The 16,324-nt window shown below is 34.3% G+C and overlaps 1 protein-coding gene across 2 annotated transcripts in view; it reads right to left on the bottom strand.

The window, feature by feature from the left end:
• Positions 1 to 16,324, bottom strand: part of CDH9 (cadherin 9, type 2 (T1-cadherin)) — a 139,915-nt gene that overhangs the window by 70,736 nt on the left and 52,855 nt on the right. The window contains exon 2 of one of the 2 annotated variants that reach the window (XM_010839479.1): positions 13,525 to 13,801. In XM_010839479.1, coding sequence (XP_010837781.1) covers positions 13,525 to 13,752 — 228 coding nt within the window. In that variant the 5' untranslated portion in view covers positions 13,753 to 13,801. Of the gene's footprint in view, positions 1 to 13,524; positions 13,802 to 16,324 lie in introns of those variants that run through there. The other variant, XM_010839477.1, reaches the window with a different exon arrangement.

Below are 16,324 nucleotides of genomic sequence, written 5' to 3'. Positions count from 1 at the left end.
CTGAAACTCCAGTACTTTGGCCATCTCATGCGAAGAGTTGACTCATTGGAAAAGACTCTGATACTGGGAGGGATTGGGGGCAGGAGGAGAAGGGGACGACAGAGGATGAGATGGCTGGATGGCATCACCAACTCGATGGACATGAGTTTGAGTGAACTCCTGGAGATGGTGATGGACAGAGAGGCCTGGCATGCTGCAATTCATGGGGTCACAAAGAGTCAGACAAGACCTAGCGATTGAAGTGAACTGAACTGAATAACAGTCTGAATTTTTAAATTAAAATATAGTTAGTAAATCTTTAATTTTTAATATTTTAAGAAATGTCAGGTTTTTGCTTGAAAAGAAATGTCACAAAATTAAGCAGTCACTGACTTTTTCTTTATATGTATAATTGGAATTGTAGTTACTGACCTTTAATTACTGTTCAAACTTTTTCAAGTAGTCAGATGAGTAAGCAACCATAAGGCACATTATTTTACTGTAAAGAATAAGCATTATAGATTTATTTATAGTTCTTTTTTTTTAACAAATTACCAAACCTTAGAAATATATGAGAAAAAGGAAACTCACCACACACACACACACACACAATATACATGACATATGTGGTTTCACATGCCATGTAAATGATTTTTCCAATATTGTATTGCTTGGATATTTATGACTAAGCTTCATTGTTCAAGTTATACTGTATTTACTTGGCTTGTTAGCCTAAAATAAACAGAAAATAACTAAATCATTGCAATAACTCCAAAGCAGTATGACAGAATAATCGAGTACACTTTGAAGCTTTTTCATTAGTAATCTTCATTTTATGCATTCACTGAATTTTTCCATATATTTACATAGACTAAGCCTTATTTACTTCAGAAAAAAACTCACTTTTGCAAATTTGACCTTGTCTTGTATACCTGTATACATATAAATAAGATGATTTTTCTCATAAATGTTGCAAGTCCTACAGTAATTCAAATGTCTACTGTGAATATAATAAGAATGGTCCTGGGCTCTTCACATATAATTCAAATTGAATACCAACATAAACTTTCATTTCCTCTAAATTTTCTGATCCATAGCGAGGAAAAGAATGTTACCAAGTAAAAACCTCAAAAACTGCTTCTGACATAGAAGAGGCCATTCTTATCACAAATCACACATTTCAGCTACCTTTTATTCTATGAAATTCCTTGTGACATAAATGCAAACTCTGCTTCTTTTCAGGTTTACGCAAAGCTAAAAAGAGAGTCTCTATTTCTAGCCTTGACCGGAAAGTCAGAAAACAGAATGTGTACTCTATGATTCCAGCATTATTCACCGTAAAAATGGCCAAGATGAAGCACATAACCAGGAGTGAAATGACATGAGAGAAAATTAGGATTCATTCATCAGTCATATTATATCTCATAGAATACAAGTGAAGGTTATAGCCTTGAACACATCATTTTAAAGAAGCGATTTTTATACTCAGGGGAGTGTTAACTACAGCAATGCATTATCACTCTCACTATTTTATTCCAACTTTAGAGAAATACTTGTTTAGTAGGAACAACTTGAAACAGTATTATCCATTGTGCTCTCAGTGCATAAAATTCATTAAATGTAAAAACCCGTGCGTCAAAAAGAAAGGAGTTTAGATTGAATCATTGTCTTATATCATATTATTTGTATATGTTGCTAAATTCAACTACACACTTAAAATGCACTAACCACATAATTCATTTTAGATTATTTGCTTACAAAGTTTAATATATTTACAAATAAAGCTGTTCTTATTTCTCTAACACATGTGTGTGTTCATATGTACATACGCCTGTACTATATTAGGATCATTGAAATTGAAAAGTAATTATTTTTTTAACAGCCTGCACACAAATACATGCACACAGAAAGAAATACAATTGTTCTATGATTTTAAAAAATGCTATAAAATATACAATAATATCAAAGGGAAAACAGTAACTTCTACATGGCAGATGGGTAAATCAATCATAAAGAGTGATATCAAATATAGACCTTTTAAACTGAATAAGATGATAAGCAGGGAATACAATGGAGAGTATAAATAAATTGTGGAGGGATGAGTATTAAGTGGAAAACCCTAGTGGCTCAGTGGTAAAGAATTCACCAGCTAATGCAGGAAACAATCCCTGGATTGGGAAGATCCCCTGAAGAAGGAAACGGCAACCCACTCCAGTGTTCTTACCTGGGAAATCCCATGGACAGAAGAGCCCCGAGGGCTACAGTCCATGGGATTGCAAAAAAGTCAAAGTTGATTTAGCAATTAAACAACAACACAGTAGTGAATATTCAACTGTTAAGAGCTTTAAAAGAATGATGATCTCAACATGTGAGCATTTTTCCTAAGTAAGAACCATTTAAAATGTTTTGGAGAGGATAACATTGATACTCATAATTTAGAAAAAGTACTCTGATTAGGTATAGAAAAGTAAATTGTTAGAAAAAAAAAAACAATAGAGGGAGTAATCGGACTTCTTAGGAATTTAATAGTGTAAGAAAGCTGACTAGAGACTTTTAAGAGACTGAAGACTGACAGAAGCAACACATATGTCAACACACCTATGAATGTGGAAAATAAATCAATAGAACCAATTACACAAGAGAAATAAACAGAGGAGACATCAATGATAAACTCAATGCATTGACATCCCTTGAATATATTTTGTATCCCTTTTCTACTGTATGCTTTTCCCTGTGAGGAAAAAATGTTAAAAGAATTCTTGCTAGGACTTGCAGCACATGGCCAAACACTTAAAAATGTCTTCTGGCATGGCACTTGTGATGCAGGTTGCAGGAAAAAGGAAAATACTGAGTGAGGACACTGAGTCTTATTCTTAGGACTGCTAACTGCAGCAAAGTAATATTAAGTTTATATATATATAAAAGCTAACTTTGAAAGTATGCCTGATCATGAGATGGGGCTTTAAGATTATTTACTCAATGTGCTCTCTATATTAACATATTTCATGATTTCAGGTAATGGTTTAAGAAATTGGAAAACCTAAGTTACCTGAGTTAATGTGGAAGAATCTTTAGATATCTGATTGCATAAATATATCATTTATTTTGTACTTTAGTTTATAGTCACTTTTATAACATCTATTTTAGATTTTATTCTTTTACCTAAAAAGTTCCTTGAAGATTAGCAGTGCAAGGCATATATATATATATATATATATATATATATACGTACACACACACACATATACATATATCCAGAGAAAGCAATGGCACCCCACTCCAGTACTTTTGCCTGGAAAATCCCATGGGCAGAGGAGCCTGGTAGGCTGCAGTCCATGGGGTCGCTAAGAGTCGGACACGACTGAGCGACTTCACTTTCACTTTTCACTTTCATGCATTGGAGAAGGAAATGGCAACCCCAGTGTTCTTGCCTAGAGAATCCCAGTGATGGGGGAGCCGGTGGGCTGCCGTCTATGGGGTCACACAGAGTTGGACACAACTTAAGCGACTTAGCAGCAGCATATATATATCAACTGTATTGATATACAGTTAAGAAAATTTAAACTCATCAAAAGCATATGATTATAGAACAATAACTATTAATTTCAACTTCTTTCATGACCAAAGTTTTACAAATGATTGCAACAAGTTTCACCCATCTGAGTGTCTCTCTACCTCATATACCTTCAATAACATGTTAAAATATTTATTTTGTGAACATTTTTTATTGTGATCTGGTTTTCTGTTTTAATGTGTTTAACATGAATGAATTTAAGGTTAAAACAATGTTTATAATGTATCTTTACTTTTTAAATTATGTTGAAAATTAACACAATAACACATAATGTTTATATATTTTCAGTTCAGTTCAGTTCAGTCGCTCAGTTGTGTCCGACTCTTTGCGACCCCATGAATCACAGCTCACCAGGACTCCCTGTCCATGACCATCTCCCGGAGTTCACTCAAACTCACGTGCATCCAGTCGGTGATGCCATCCAGCCATCGCATCCTCTGTCATCCCCTTTTCCTCCTCCCCGCAATCCCTCCCAGCATCAGAATCTTTTCCAAAGAGTCAACTCTTTGCGTGAAGTAGACAAAGTACTGGAGTTTCAGCTTTAGCATCATTCCTTCCAAAGAAATCCCAGGACCAATCTCCTTTAGAATGGACTGATTGGATCTCCTTGCAGTCCAAGGGACTCTCAAAAGTCTTCAACACCACACTTCAAAAGCATCAATTCTTCGGCACTCAGCTTTCTTCACAGTCCAACTCTCACATCCATACATGACCACTGGAAAAACCATAGCCTTGACTAGATGGACCTTTGTTGGCAAAGTAATGCCTCTGCTTTTCAATATGCTATCTAGGTTGGTCATAACTTTCCTTCCAAGGAGTAAGCGCCTTTTAATTTCATGGCTGCAGTCACCATCTGCAGTGATTTTAGAGCCCCAAAAAATAAAGTCTGACACTGTTTCCACTATTTCCCCATCTATTTCCCATGAAGTGATGGGACCAGATGCCATGATCTTCATTTTCTGAACGTTGAGCTTTAAGCCAACTTTTTCACTCTCCACTTTCACTTTCATCAAGAGGCTTTTTAGTTCCTCTTCACTTTCTGCCATAAGGGTAGTGTCATCTGCATATCTGAGGTTATTGATATTTCTCCCAACAATCTTGATTCCAGCTTGTGCTTCTTCCAGCACAGCGTTTCTCATGATGTATTCTGCATATAAGTTAAATAAGCAGAGTGACAATATACAGCCTTGACATACTCCTTTTCCTATTTGGAACCAGTCTGTTGTTTCATGTCCAGTTCTAACTGTTGCTTCCTGACCTCCATATAGGTTTCTCAATAGGCAGGTCAGATGGTCTGGTATTCCCATCTCTTTCAGAATTTCCAACAGTTTATTGTGATCCACACAGTCAAAGGCTTTGGCATGGCTCAGTTTTAACTATCTTGCATAATATATTTTAAAACAATTTTCTCCTCTTTTGCTCCATTTTGTTAAAATCATGTTTGATGTTAATAAAAGGCCATCTTTAATGAGCTAAATAATGACTTATGTGCCTATAAAAATGAATAAGTAAAAAGGCATGATACGTGATTTTTTTTTCTTTTTGCAAAACTCCATTAATGACATTCAATGGGTTTAGAAGCTATTCGCCTATTCAATTTTAGCTCTATCTTGTGGTTAATCAGTGTAATGATTATAACAGTTGATGATAACCTTACAGTCCAGTGCTAAAAAACCTAGATTACTATCAACATAGAATTGAGTGCTAATATATACCAGACACTGAACTGGGGGGGCGGGGATCTATATTTTCAAGGACTAAACCAACTTGAATAGATAAAATAGAACTATTTTTACAAAATGCAGTAAAACAAAATGGTAATATTTGTGTTTATTTTACATAACTGTAACATACACAGTAGAAGAGTAAATAATTTAAAAGATACAGGCTAACTATTGAAACCTGAATTTTGCCCTCATGCTCTCATTGATGTACTGGTAGATTGAGTGGAGCTGTTCAAAACTTCTCTGGAAAGAAAGGTCATTTATCACTTTTTCTTGTGGGGCATTTGACGTGTGAATGGAAAAGCAGAAATGTGACTCTAAAATAGACTTGCTGGTCCAGACAAGACGTGAATAGAAAACACTTGCAAATGGTCACAGCGAATTTCCTTTTGAAGGTCTGAGTTCTTTTCCAGGAAGAAAACAGTGAGCCATCATGTTTCTTTACATGTCAGAGAACTTTAAAATACCAAGGACTGTATTGTTTAAAGTGACATATCACAGTAAGGAACTGATTCACACTATCACTTATGATGTAAAACATTCTGACAGTCTTACCTAATATAATCAACCATGAAACAGAAATAATAAGTATACATTTGGGAAAAAGAGTTTACTTTGACTTAGAACATTTGAAACATTTTTAAGTCTTACAATATTATAATAAATCTTACTGGTTCATGAAACATGCATAGTCACATCATAAAGCATTTTCTCAAAACCAGTCTTGATATTTGGCATTTTATCCTCACAGGATAAAATGTACAAATATATCCACTGAGAATACTTATGAATGTATGACCCCAACAAATATACAAACAGACAAAACTGCTTGATGACACAAACCACCAAGCAAAAGAGGTGGTATTGCAAAGCCTATGACTCTGAGTTAAATTTCTGTGGCCTAAACCACCAGATTATTACCAGACTTTTCCTCTGAGGGTATTTTCCAGCGATAGAGTTAGGAATATTTAATTAGACCCCAGGAAGGAAGAAGTAATATCACTGGGCTGAGGAGTCAGTGGTTGGAGTTTGGGTTTGCCAGAGTAGACAGAAACCGCAGAGCACAATCTTAAGGAGGAGATAGTAACAGAAAATGGAACCCTCAAGTCTCTGTCAACATCTCTAAGTTGATGTCTAAACTTCACATGAACAATATCTGATTTTAATAAACAGTAGAAAATGTCAGCAAGAAGGCTAAGGAGTTGTGGATTTCATCAGTAGGAAATGGAAGAGTTCAATATTGCCAAGTTATTTTGGATTTGCAACTACATCAAACCTCCTATAGAGCTCAAGAAGAGACAAATCCTAGAAGTAATGACAAACTGAAATGGTTCAGCCATACTATAAAGCAAATGAGTGATAAAACAGATTGGGTGAAGTAAAAACTTTCCTTTTCAAAATACTTGACCTCTATCTGATCATTTCATAGGCCCTTTTCCGGGAAGTATCTAACATGTTTTCCCATAATCTCATCTTCTCTCTTTTGCTTTAAGTCTTACATCAGGTGCTTCCTCCTACATGAAGCCCATCTTCATTCTCCCCAGCTAGAATCTACTGTCAAAGTTATGAAGTCATCTATCAAAACTGTATTTATGGCAGAATTTTAATTATTTTTGTTTACTAGCTTGTTTCCAATACACAATATGTGACCCTTGGGCTTTGAATTTGTGTTAGATTTTTTTTTTTTTTTATTTTCTCAAAGTATTTGACATCATATATTTACTCAAATTAACATTGAGGTGCTATCTCAATAGATTTTCATTGAGTGTTTATTAATCTGGGTCCTGAGAGACTGACACTATATATCACAGAAAGAGCAGAGAAAACCTCAAAGAAATATACTTTATAATCACTTTTACTCCAAAATAATTACTACCTTATAAATTATACTGTAAATGGAATCAATATTATATATTTTATAATTGCTTACAACATGTTTATAATTAAAATAGCAATCTTACAACATTATAATCTCCCATGCCTGTAGGACTTTAGTTTTGTTATATATTTTCTTTCTGTATATATTGCAAATTGCTTTATACATTGCTATCATTTATTATTTAGGTATTTTATTACCAGTTTAAAAGCAAAAGATTTTTAAAAAATCATGTTATATTAAGTGATTACCATTTCTAGCCATGCTTTTGATTTTCATGTGTAGACCTTAATTTCTGTATGTTGTCATTTCCCTTAAAACCAAAAACTTCCTTTAACATTACTTCTAGTGTGTTTGCTGGAAGCAAAATTTTTTAGCTCTTTTTAATCTGAAAATATCATTATTTCACTTTTATTTTTGAAAAAAATATTTTTATTGAATATTGAAATATCAACTGATCTGAGGGGTGAAGGGTTGGGAGGTCCAACAGAGACGGAAGGGATGTATGTGTACAAATAGCTGATTCACTTTGTTATACAGCAGAAGCTAAAACAACATTATAAAGCAACTATCTCCTAATAAAAAAGAAAGAAATAGTGTGCAACATATTTCTGAGAATTAAACATTAAATTAAGTCAAGGGAAAAGTCTGTTTACTGTGGTGATAACAGTGGTACAGGGCTGTGGTATTACAGTACTGGTGGTGAGGGGATTGGTAGTCAGAAGGAAATGACAGCACTCTTGTAAAAGTAGATTTGTATAGACTTCAGTATGAAATAAGCCTTTGTAGACTCTCCTGAGCACCTCGCCTTAATGCTTAGTATTTTTCTCATATGTTCTTGGTTTTAAACAATGAATTTATAAAGAGCATTTTGGGATACAATGTGCGCATAGACCAGATGCAGCTGCTACCTGGACAGCATCATAAGTAATGACATTCTAAAACCTTTGTAAAGATCATTTATTTAGATTCAGAAAAAACACTATAATGTTCTATAACCATTTATCAAATAGCCTTCAGGAAATTTCAGACTTTATTCCTGTCTCTGTACAAATCATACCGCCATATCCTACCTAAAAGCCTAAGAGAAAATTGCCTATCCAAGAACATTATTTTATATTTTCTTGGGTGAAAGACACATATTTAGTGACCACATCAACCTGTAAAAGTGCAAGAGAGTTATTCCACCCCCTGATACTCAATAAATGTAAATCAGATTCCTAACCATTTGACAATCGGTACTTCTGTTTTGCTTCATTTTTGTTAAAACCTACATCAATAGTATCCAGCTGTAACCAAGAGTTTCATGAATGTTAAAACTCTTTTCTAGTTTATAATTTTATGATTATATTTTGGATGATTTCAGCTATGGAATAGTACATGTTTTTAAATTAAACTATAAATAATTAAGAGCTATTTTGTAAAAAAGATAACTTGAATTTAGATGGTGACTATTAATAGGCAGTTCAACAATTTCCCTGAGAAAAGTAAGCATAAATATTACATATCTTTGAATTAAAATATATTGGTCAATTAAGTTGATATATTAAAATTATTTTATGAATACTAAAATTTTGTTCAAAAATAATAATTGTCAATAATTGCTTTATCTGTAAATTTATCTCATCAGGCAATAAATGTGTTCTAACAGCCAAATATTAAAATAATACAATTAATTTCTGCTCATTAAGTATAGACATATGATCAATTGATTATTAATCCATAAGTATGGATTTTTCAAGATCTAAACCTAATATATAAAAAAATCAATTGTGTATGAAGTTTCTCTATAGGAATAGTAGGAACCTTTGCTATACTTTTTCTTCTTGTATTTTTTTTTATTTTTTTTTTCTTTAATAGAAAATTATTTAATTAGTATACATGTGTTCCCCATCCTGAACCCTCCTCCCTCCTCCCTCCCCAGGGGCTATACTTTTTCTTAAATTTACTTTAATAATTCTCTTGAGCGATATTAGTACTGCCCAAATAATTCAGTCACACATCTATTCACATTACTGAGAAATCACATGGCTATTGTTATGACTTTGTAATCTTCAAGAATAAGAAGCAAAGGTTTCCCTCATTGAAGAAAACAGAATCAGTAAACCTCAGCTTGCATTATTGTGAAAACAAAAATGCTTTTTATTTCAACATGTTTGACTTTTCTCTTGTATTACAAAGACCTGAAATGACATAAGAAAATATTCTACAACATTTCCTTATAAAAGTATCCTCACAATGTATCCCTTAGTCCTCCACTACACCCTGACATTGAAAGCAAAATGATCATCCCAGAATTGTGCTCCACTCATGATGAATTTGTACACTAGTTCAACAGGGATTCACATCCCATGATGTATAAGAAAACATCACAGCATTGAATTTTCAGCATTTCGTATTAGTGGTCTAATTTCACCCCATTAGACTAGCTTTTATTTAGGGGTGTGTGTGTGTGTGTTTGTTTCTTGCTGTATGCAATCCCAACCCTTGGATTTATTCACATGAAATTTTAAAAATTTGTATTAGCACTTCCTAGCTACAGACTCAGCTCCCTCCCTCCACAATCCTAGAAAACAACAGGAATTGGGAGTTAAGAAATCTTAATGACATTTTAATTTAACCTAACAAGAATCTGAAGTTTGGGAAAGTTAGCTGACTTACAACTTTTGCACTGTTACTGAATGGCACAATCAGGACTGAATCTTGTAAACTTTATGTTTGGTGTGTGTACACTTGTATATTTATTAAATTCCACAGTTGCCATTTTGTTTGTTCTAAGACTGCTGCTGCTGCTGCTGCTGCTAAGTCACTTCAGTCATGTCCGACTCTGTGCAACCCCATAGACAGCAGCCCACCAGGCTCCCCCCTGTCCCTGGGATTCTCAAGGCAAGAACACTGGAATGGGTTGCCATTTCCTTCTCCAATGCATGAAAGTGAAGAGTGAAAGTGAAGTCACTCAGCAAACCTCATGGACTGTAGCCTACCAGGCTGCTCTGTCCATGGGATTTTCCAGGCAAGAGTAATTGAACCCTGGATTTTACATCCAAGGATCAGATACACTTCTAAATTTCTATAATTTTAATCAGCTATAAATTAATATATCTTACCATATTCTGTGATACCTAGCTTCTGAAAAATAAGAAGAAAAAAAAAAAAACCTTTGAAAATTTCTTCCCATTAGAAGCTCCTATTCTTTCCCAATCTTGATGCATGGTAGATACAGTAGGTCTTCACTCAGGGTATTGCCACTGCAGTGGATTCCGAAGATTCAGTTTAAGTTTACCCAGGGCAACCAGAGCAAGGTGGTCAAAAAGACAATATGTCTTGTGTTCAAAGTATTAATCTGTCATCATAACTCAAGTGTTTGACCAAGTTCAAGGGTGAGACTGAGCTAGCTGTATATGCAAGTGAGCAATAATGTCAAATGCTAGGAGAGCAGATTAGGAGAGAATTTACAGAGTCTTAAGAGTTTAAAAGATGCTTACTCCTTGGAAGGAAAGTTATGACCAACCTAGATAACATATTAAAAAGCAGAGACATCACTTTGCCAACAGAGGTCCGTCTAGTCAACACTATGGTATGGATGTGAGAGTTGGACTGTAAAGAAAGCTGAGTGCCGAGGAATTGATGTTTTTGAAATGCAGTGTTGGAGAAGACTCTTGAGAGTCCCTTGGACTGCAAGGAGATCCAACCAGTCCATTCTAAAGGAGAGCAGCCCTGGGTGTTCTTTGGAAGGAATGATTCTAAAGCTGAAACTCCAGTACTTTAGCCATCTCATGCGAAGACTGGACTCATTGGAAAAGACTCTGATGCTGGGAGGGATTGGGGGCAGGAGGAGAAGGGGAGGACAGAGGATGAGATGGCTGGATGGCATTACTGACTTGATGCATGTGAGTTTGAGTGAACTCCAGGAGTTGGTGATGGACAGGGAGGCCTAGTGTGCTGCAATTCATGGGGTCGCAAAGAGTTGGACACGACTGAGCGGCTGAACTGACCTGAGCTGAAGAGTTTAATAGGGCTTCCTGGGTGGTTCAGGTGGTAAAGAATCTCCCTTGATGCAGGAGAACTGGGGTTCGATTCCTGGGTGGGGATGATGCCCCTGGAGAAGTAGATGGCAACCCACTCCAATATTCTTGCCTGGAAAATTCCATGGACAGAGGAGCCTCGTTCCCTACAGTCCATGGGGTCATAAAGAGTTGGATACAACTGAGCGGCCGACACAACAGAAAAGCTTGATAAATGCTAAGGAGTAGTTGAAATCACATTTTTATAATGAACTAAATAGGTGGTGACAGCATATCTAAGACAAGGTCTTCTTACAAAAGAGATAAAGTAGTTTTTCCAAACTGTTTTATTTTGTTGAAGATTTTCTTTCATAGGAGTGTTGTTTCCATTGGTAATATAAAAATATTTGACACATAGTTTTGGTTTGAATATCCTCATGTGAAAAATTTTGCTATTGTAATGTGTTTTATATTTTGGGTTCATGATCTTGTTGAGACTTGTCCATGATCAAAGTGAGGTTATTTTCCCAAGTACCAAGTGATAAAATATTTTATTAAAAGTAATTTAATAAAAGCAGGTCCCACTTCACTATTTTTTGACAGATTATAGAACTAATTAAAAATGAACAAGGAGCAAGAAGATCTAAAGCATAACGTATATTTTTAAATGTCAGTGCAGTAATGGTGATCAGTTAATTAATGTGGAATCAATATTTAGAAAGAAGTATTTCTGTTTATGGCTAAAAATAAATGCTTGTAGAGGAGCCTTGATTACCTTAAGATTACTAGTATCTCTTTTTATCTGTATCTATTCTTCTGTATCTGTGAATCTCCAAGGATAAATCCCTTTGTGCAAGGCCCCATGAACTGAATCTGTCCTTTACACATTGCCTTAGGAAAAGAATCATAAGGCAATTTCAAGTTCTCAGACACAAACATTTGTCAGTTGAACTTGCAATATCCTGATGTTAGTTATTAAATATAGTGTGAGAAGTGATGTTAAATGAGGGATGTTGGAAGGTGCCATGTGACTAACCTAAGGCAAAATAAAAGGGAAAAAAGAGTCAGGAAGTGAAATGCATGGAGCAAAATGAGTATTACATGGAACCAGAGGAGAGAGATGTCAAAAGAAAAGGAAATAATAGGTTAAAAGAAGTTGCATTTGAAAAAAATATCTACTGTCACATACAGAGAGTAAAGAATTAACCAAGATTTTGTCTATTTCACCAATATTTCTGCTATTAAGCAATAAGCATAACTTTTGTGATACTGAGTACTTTTCATGTTTTCCTTTTTTGTCTGATTCTATCCGATTTGCCCAAGTTGCCAGTGAGTCAAACAATGTTTATATCATTAGAGTCAATTCTAGTGTCTTGTGCCAAAAATAAAAAATAAATAAGTACATGACTAGTGGGAAATTTTAGTATTAATAATTATTTATTTTGTTTTCTGCTCAGAATTTGAAACTATCTCAGCACTGGGCACAAACTGGGGGATAATTCACAGTGAAAAAAAGGAATTAGTGTATGTGTGGAATAGAATGAATGTGATTGGTAAGAGGACAATAGATAATTAGAAAATTCTGGATGGCAGAAAGAATATGTCAGCTATTTCAAGACACAGCAGAAAGAGGAGTGAGGCAATAACTCTATTTCATCAAAACTGGATACAAGAAGGGAGTTATGTATTCCCTGCTGCCATTTGATCGTGATTGTTAATGAGCAAGTTTTCACTTGCTGCAACTGGAATGGAATTAAGTCTGTCTAAGGGTACTGTCTTTTTTCTAGTTCTTTTTTTTTTTTTCTTTTCTTTTCTTCTTCCCTCTGCTTTAAATCCTTTGGTCTGCATTATAGGCAAGATATAGTTCATTTTGACTGATTAGGAGACAGAAGCATCTAGAAGTATTCAAATTACTTGTTTTTCATATACAGCATACTATTCTTAATTACAACAAATTATTCATCAGCAGAGACTAATATATTTTAGTAACAATTGTATATTACACTTTTATTTGCTCTGCCTTATATAATGCATCAAATTATTTTTACTCATGACTTAATTTTTGAAGAAATTTTTAAAAAATCTTTTAGATACATGCACATGAAATTATATCATATCTAGCTGATTAATAGTGAAGTAAGTCCACAAATAGTTTATTCTTTGAGGCTTACTATGAATACTGACCTAATCCAACTACCTAAATAAATCACATTCCCCACATTATCCTACTGAATGAATTGACAACATGATACCTATGCATATTGCCATTAGTCAAATACTTTAAAATAATTGCTAGTGACATGGAAAATTGATGTAAAAAATAACTATCACTTTCAACTTCTAGACTTATCATATAAAAACTCTTACCTTGCCTACATATTGTGTGTCGGTACCTGTATACTCTTCCAGCAAGAAGAACTGATTCCACATCCAGCCACGCTTGGTGCGATGTAGCATTTTACCATCATCTTGTGTCAGACCCACTATCCTTTCACTCGGTAAATCACTGTTACCTTTTTCTTGAAATGGGATAGCATAAGTTGTATGATACATATAGGTCCAGATGAATAGTGATAGGCAATGATAAGTCCTCATTATCTGTGGCTTCTGCAGGAAAGCAAATTCAATGTACTGTCTTTTTCACCTGAAAAGTAGTAGGAGAAAAGTAGTTTATTAGACAGTGTTTCTTTTCCATATAACCTGTAACCTGCAAAACTTTTCTGAAGTTATATTATTTAGATGTTATAAATAATATATTGACATATTTTTAGATATACATCAATGGATTGTCATTAAAAACTTATATTCATAGTAAAGGAGAAGTATATAGAAAAAATAAACAGAAAACAGTTGAATTACTGCTACTGTATTATGACATGTACATGTGAATATTTTCATATTTTAAAATATTCATTATTTTGAAAAAAAGTAAGCTCTATAATGCACCAAAGATCATATTGAGTTCCTAAAGTCTCAAGACCAATGAAAGTGGAATATTTATTAATATATAAATATATATGAACAAGAACACTATTTTCTGTCCACAATCTACCAAATTTTATAAGCTGTTTCTCCTCTTATACCTCTTTCTCTCCTTTCTCTTCTCTTTTCTTCTGTAACATGTTGAGATGTTGCCTCAAGGCAAATTAAATGATACCAAATATACTTTGGATTGTGCCTTTAATTACTTAGCAGTGTAAGGTTGATCCTTTACAATCAATAACTTTTTTCCCAACTATCAGTTGAGTAAATGAGGAGAATGTCCTCTCCTCCTATTCATTTATATTATCCTGTTTGATATTATAAAAAAACCACATATTTATTTCAAATAATAATAATAACCAAAAGGAAAATACAAAATTGGAATTGCAAAATAAGATAGGCAGTTTTACCTATGAGATAATTTGACCCAGAATTTTGAAATGTTTTAGTATTTAAAAATTAATTTTATCTATTAGTACTTTGCTTTAATTTGAAACATATATAATCTAGAACATTTGAGATGTTGTTACTGATTATAATGATTTGAAAAGCAAGAAAAACCCATCTCAAACTAGTACAGGCAAAAGTAAATAAATAATTCATTAGATTATAACATCAAATTAAGTGTGGAAAGGAGAGGATGAAAGGAGAAGCAACTGGGCACTTTCTGCTCATGAAAACTGAGAATTAGGGCTTTGGGTACTGGAGTTCTTTTTTTCCCCTTCTCTCTCTCTCTCTCACTTTTCTCAGGCTTCAACCTAAGCCTTCTCAACCTGATGAAATCTGCAAATACATGAATTTCAGATTCAATATCTTCCAATTAAGAAAGCAACTGATAGTCTTTTCTGAATTTAAAAAACAAAAAAATCCTAGAAATGGACTCCAATTTACCTGGCCTCGGCCAGATGTCCAGTACTAGACTATGTACCTTGGATTTAGTTGCAGTTATTAAGACTCCCCTGGTGGCTCAGATGTTAAAGCATCTGTCTACAATGCGGGAGACCTGGGTTCGATCCCTGGGTTGGGAAGATCCTCTCCTGGAGAAGGAAATGGCAATCCACTCCAGTACTATTGCCTGGAAAATCCCATGGACAGAGGAGCCTGGTAGGCTACAGTCCATGGGGTCGCAAATAGTCTGACACAACTGAGCGACTTCACTTACTTACTTATCAAGTCATAAAAGTCATATATAACTCTCAAGCTTGCTTATCCCTTATTATCTGAGACTTTGGATACTTACCTGCATCATGAGGTCTCAACTACTTCTTTTATAAAAGGAGAATAATCATTACCTGTCTCATAAAGTACTGGTATTTATTTTATTTTGAACATTTATCACAAAGTCATAGCTATTTATAATACAAAGATTAAATTTTTACAGTAGCATATACCTATGAGAACACTGAGGTGTGAAGAATTAAATAATTTGACAAAATTCATACAGATAGTACATGTTGGAGCTAGTTTTTAGATTCTCAGCTTTAAACTAATTTTTATATAATACATGTAGCTCATAGTAAATCAGCACAGTGCTAGCATACAATTCCCCAATATGTTAGTGTTTGCAATCAACGAGGTTTGCTCCCAATGTATACCAATATAATAAAGAATGGATACTTGCTATGGTACAGACCTTGTCCACCTGTATGCACTCTAATTTCCATACGTATTATTAAAAAAAACTTCTTACTTAACAAAATACATATATGTAACCACAAATCTACACACTCAGAATGAGAGAAATCAAAGTCATGTTATTATTTTTTACTCTGAAAGCATGGGTGGTGATAATTATTATTGATGGGAGAAATTTTCACTTATTGAGGTATGAGAAAGTCATTCTGGCTTATACCTGATTTCAGTTGAACTTTATGCTAATTAAAAAAGCCTACCTGTGGTCTATTGAACATACATTGCAAATCTGTTTTAACCATTTAAGAAGAGAGTACATTTGAAAACCAAAATGGAGTAATTGCAGTTTAGTCATCCAAAATGGACATAGTTTCAGACATGTTCCTGCATCACGGAGAACTTGAATGTCCTGATTTCAGATTCAACAACACCAGTCATTCTCAAATTAACATCCTTTGGTAGCTGCAACATTATGGTTTCAAGGTCTTCTCTTTTAACTCTGCAACCATTTTGGACACCAACTTATCCTTGTTTAACAAGTATCCTTACTTCC

This window comes from Bison bison, unplaced genomic scaffold (assembly GCF_000754665.1).
Source record: "Bison bison bison isolate TAMUID 2011002044 unplaced genomic scaffold, Bison_UMD1.0 scf7180017864118, whole genome shotgun sequence".
NCBI lineage: Eukaryota > Metazoa > Chordata > Mammalia > Artiodactyla > Bovidae > Bison > Bison bison.
This window is presented reverse-complemented; position numbering and strand designations above follow the sequence as displayed.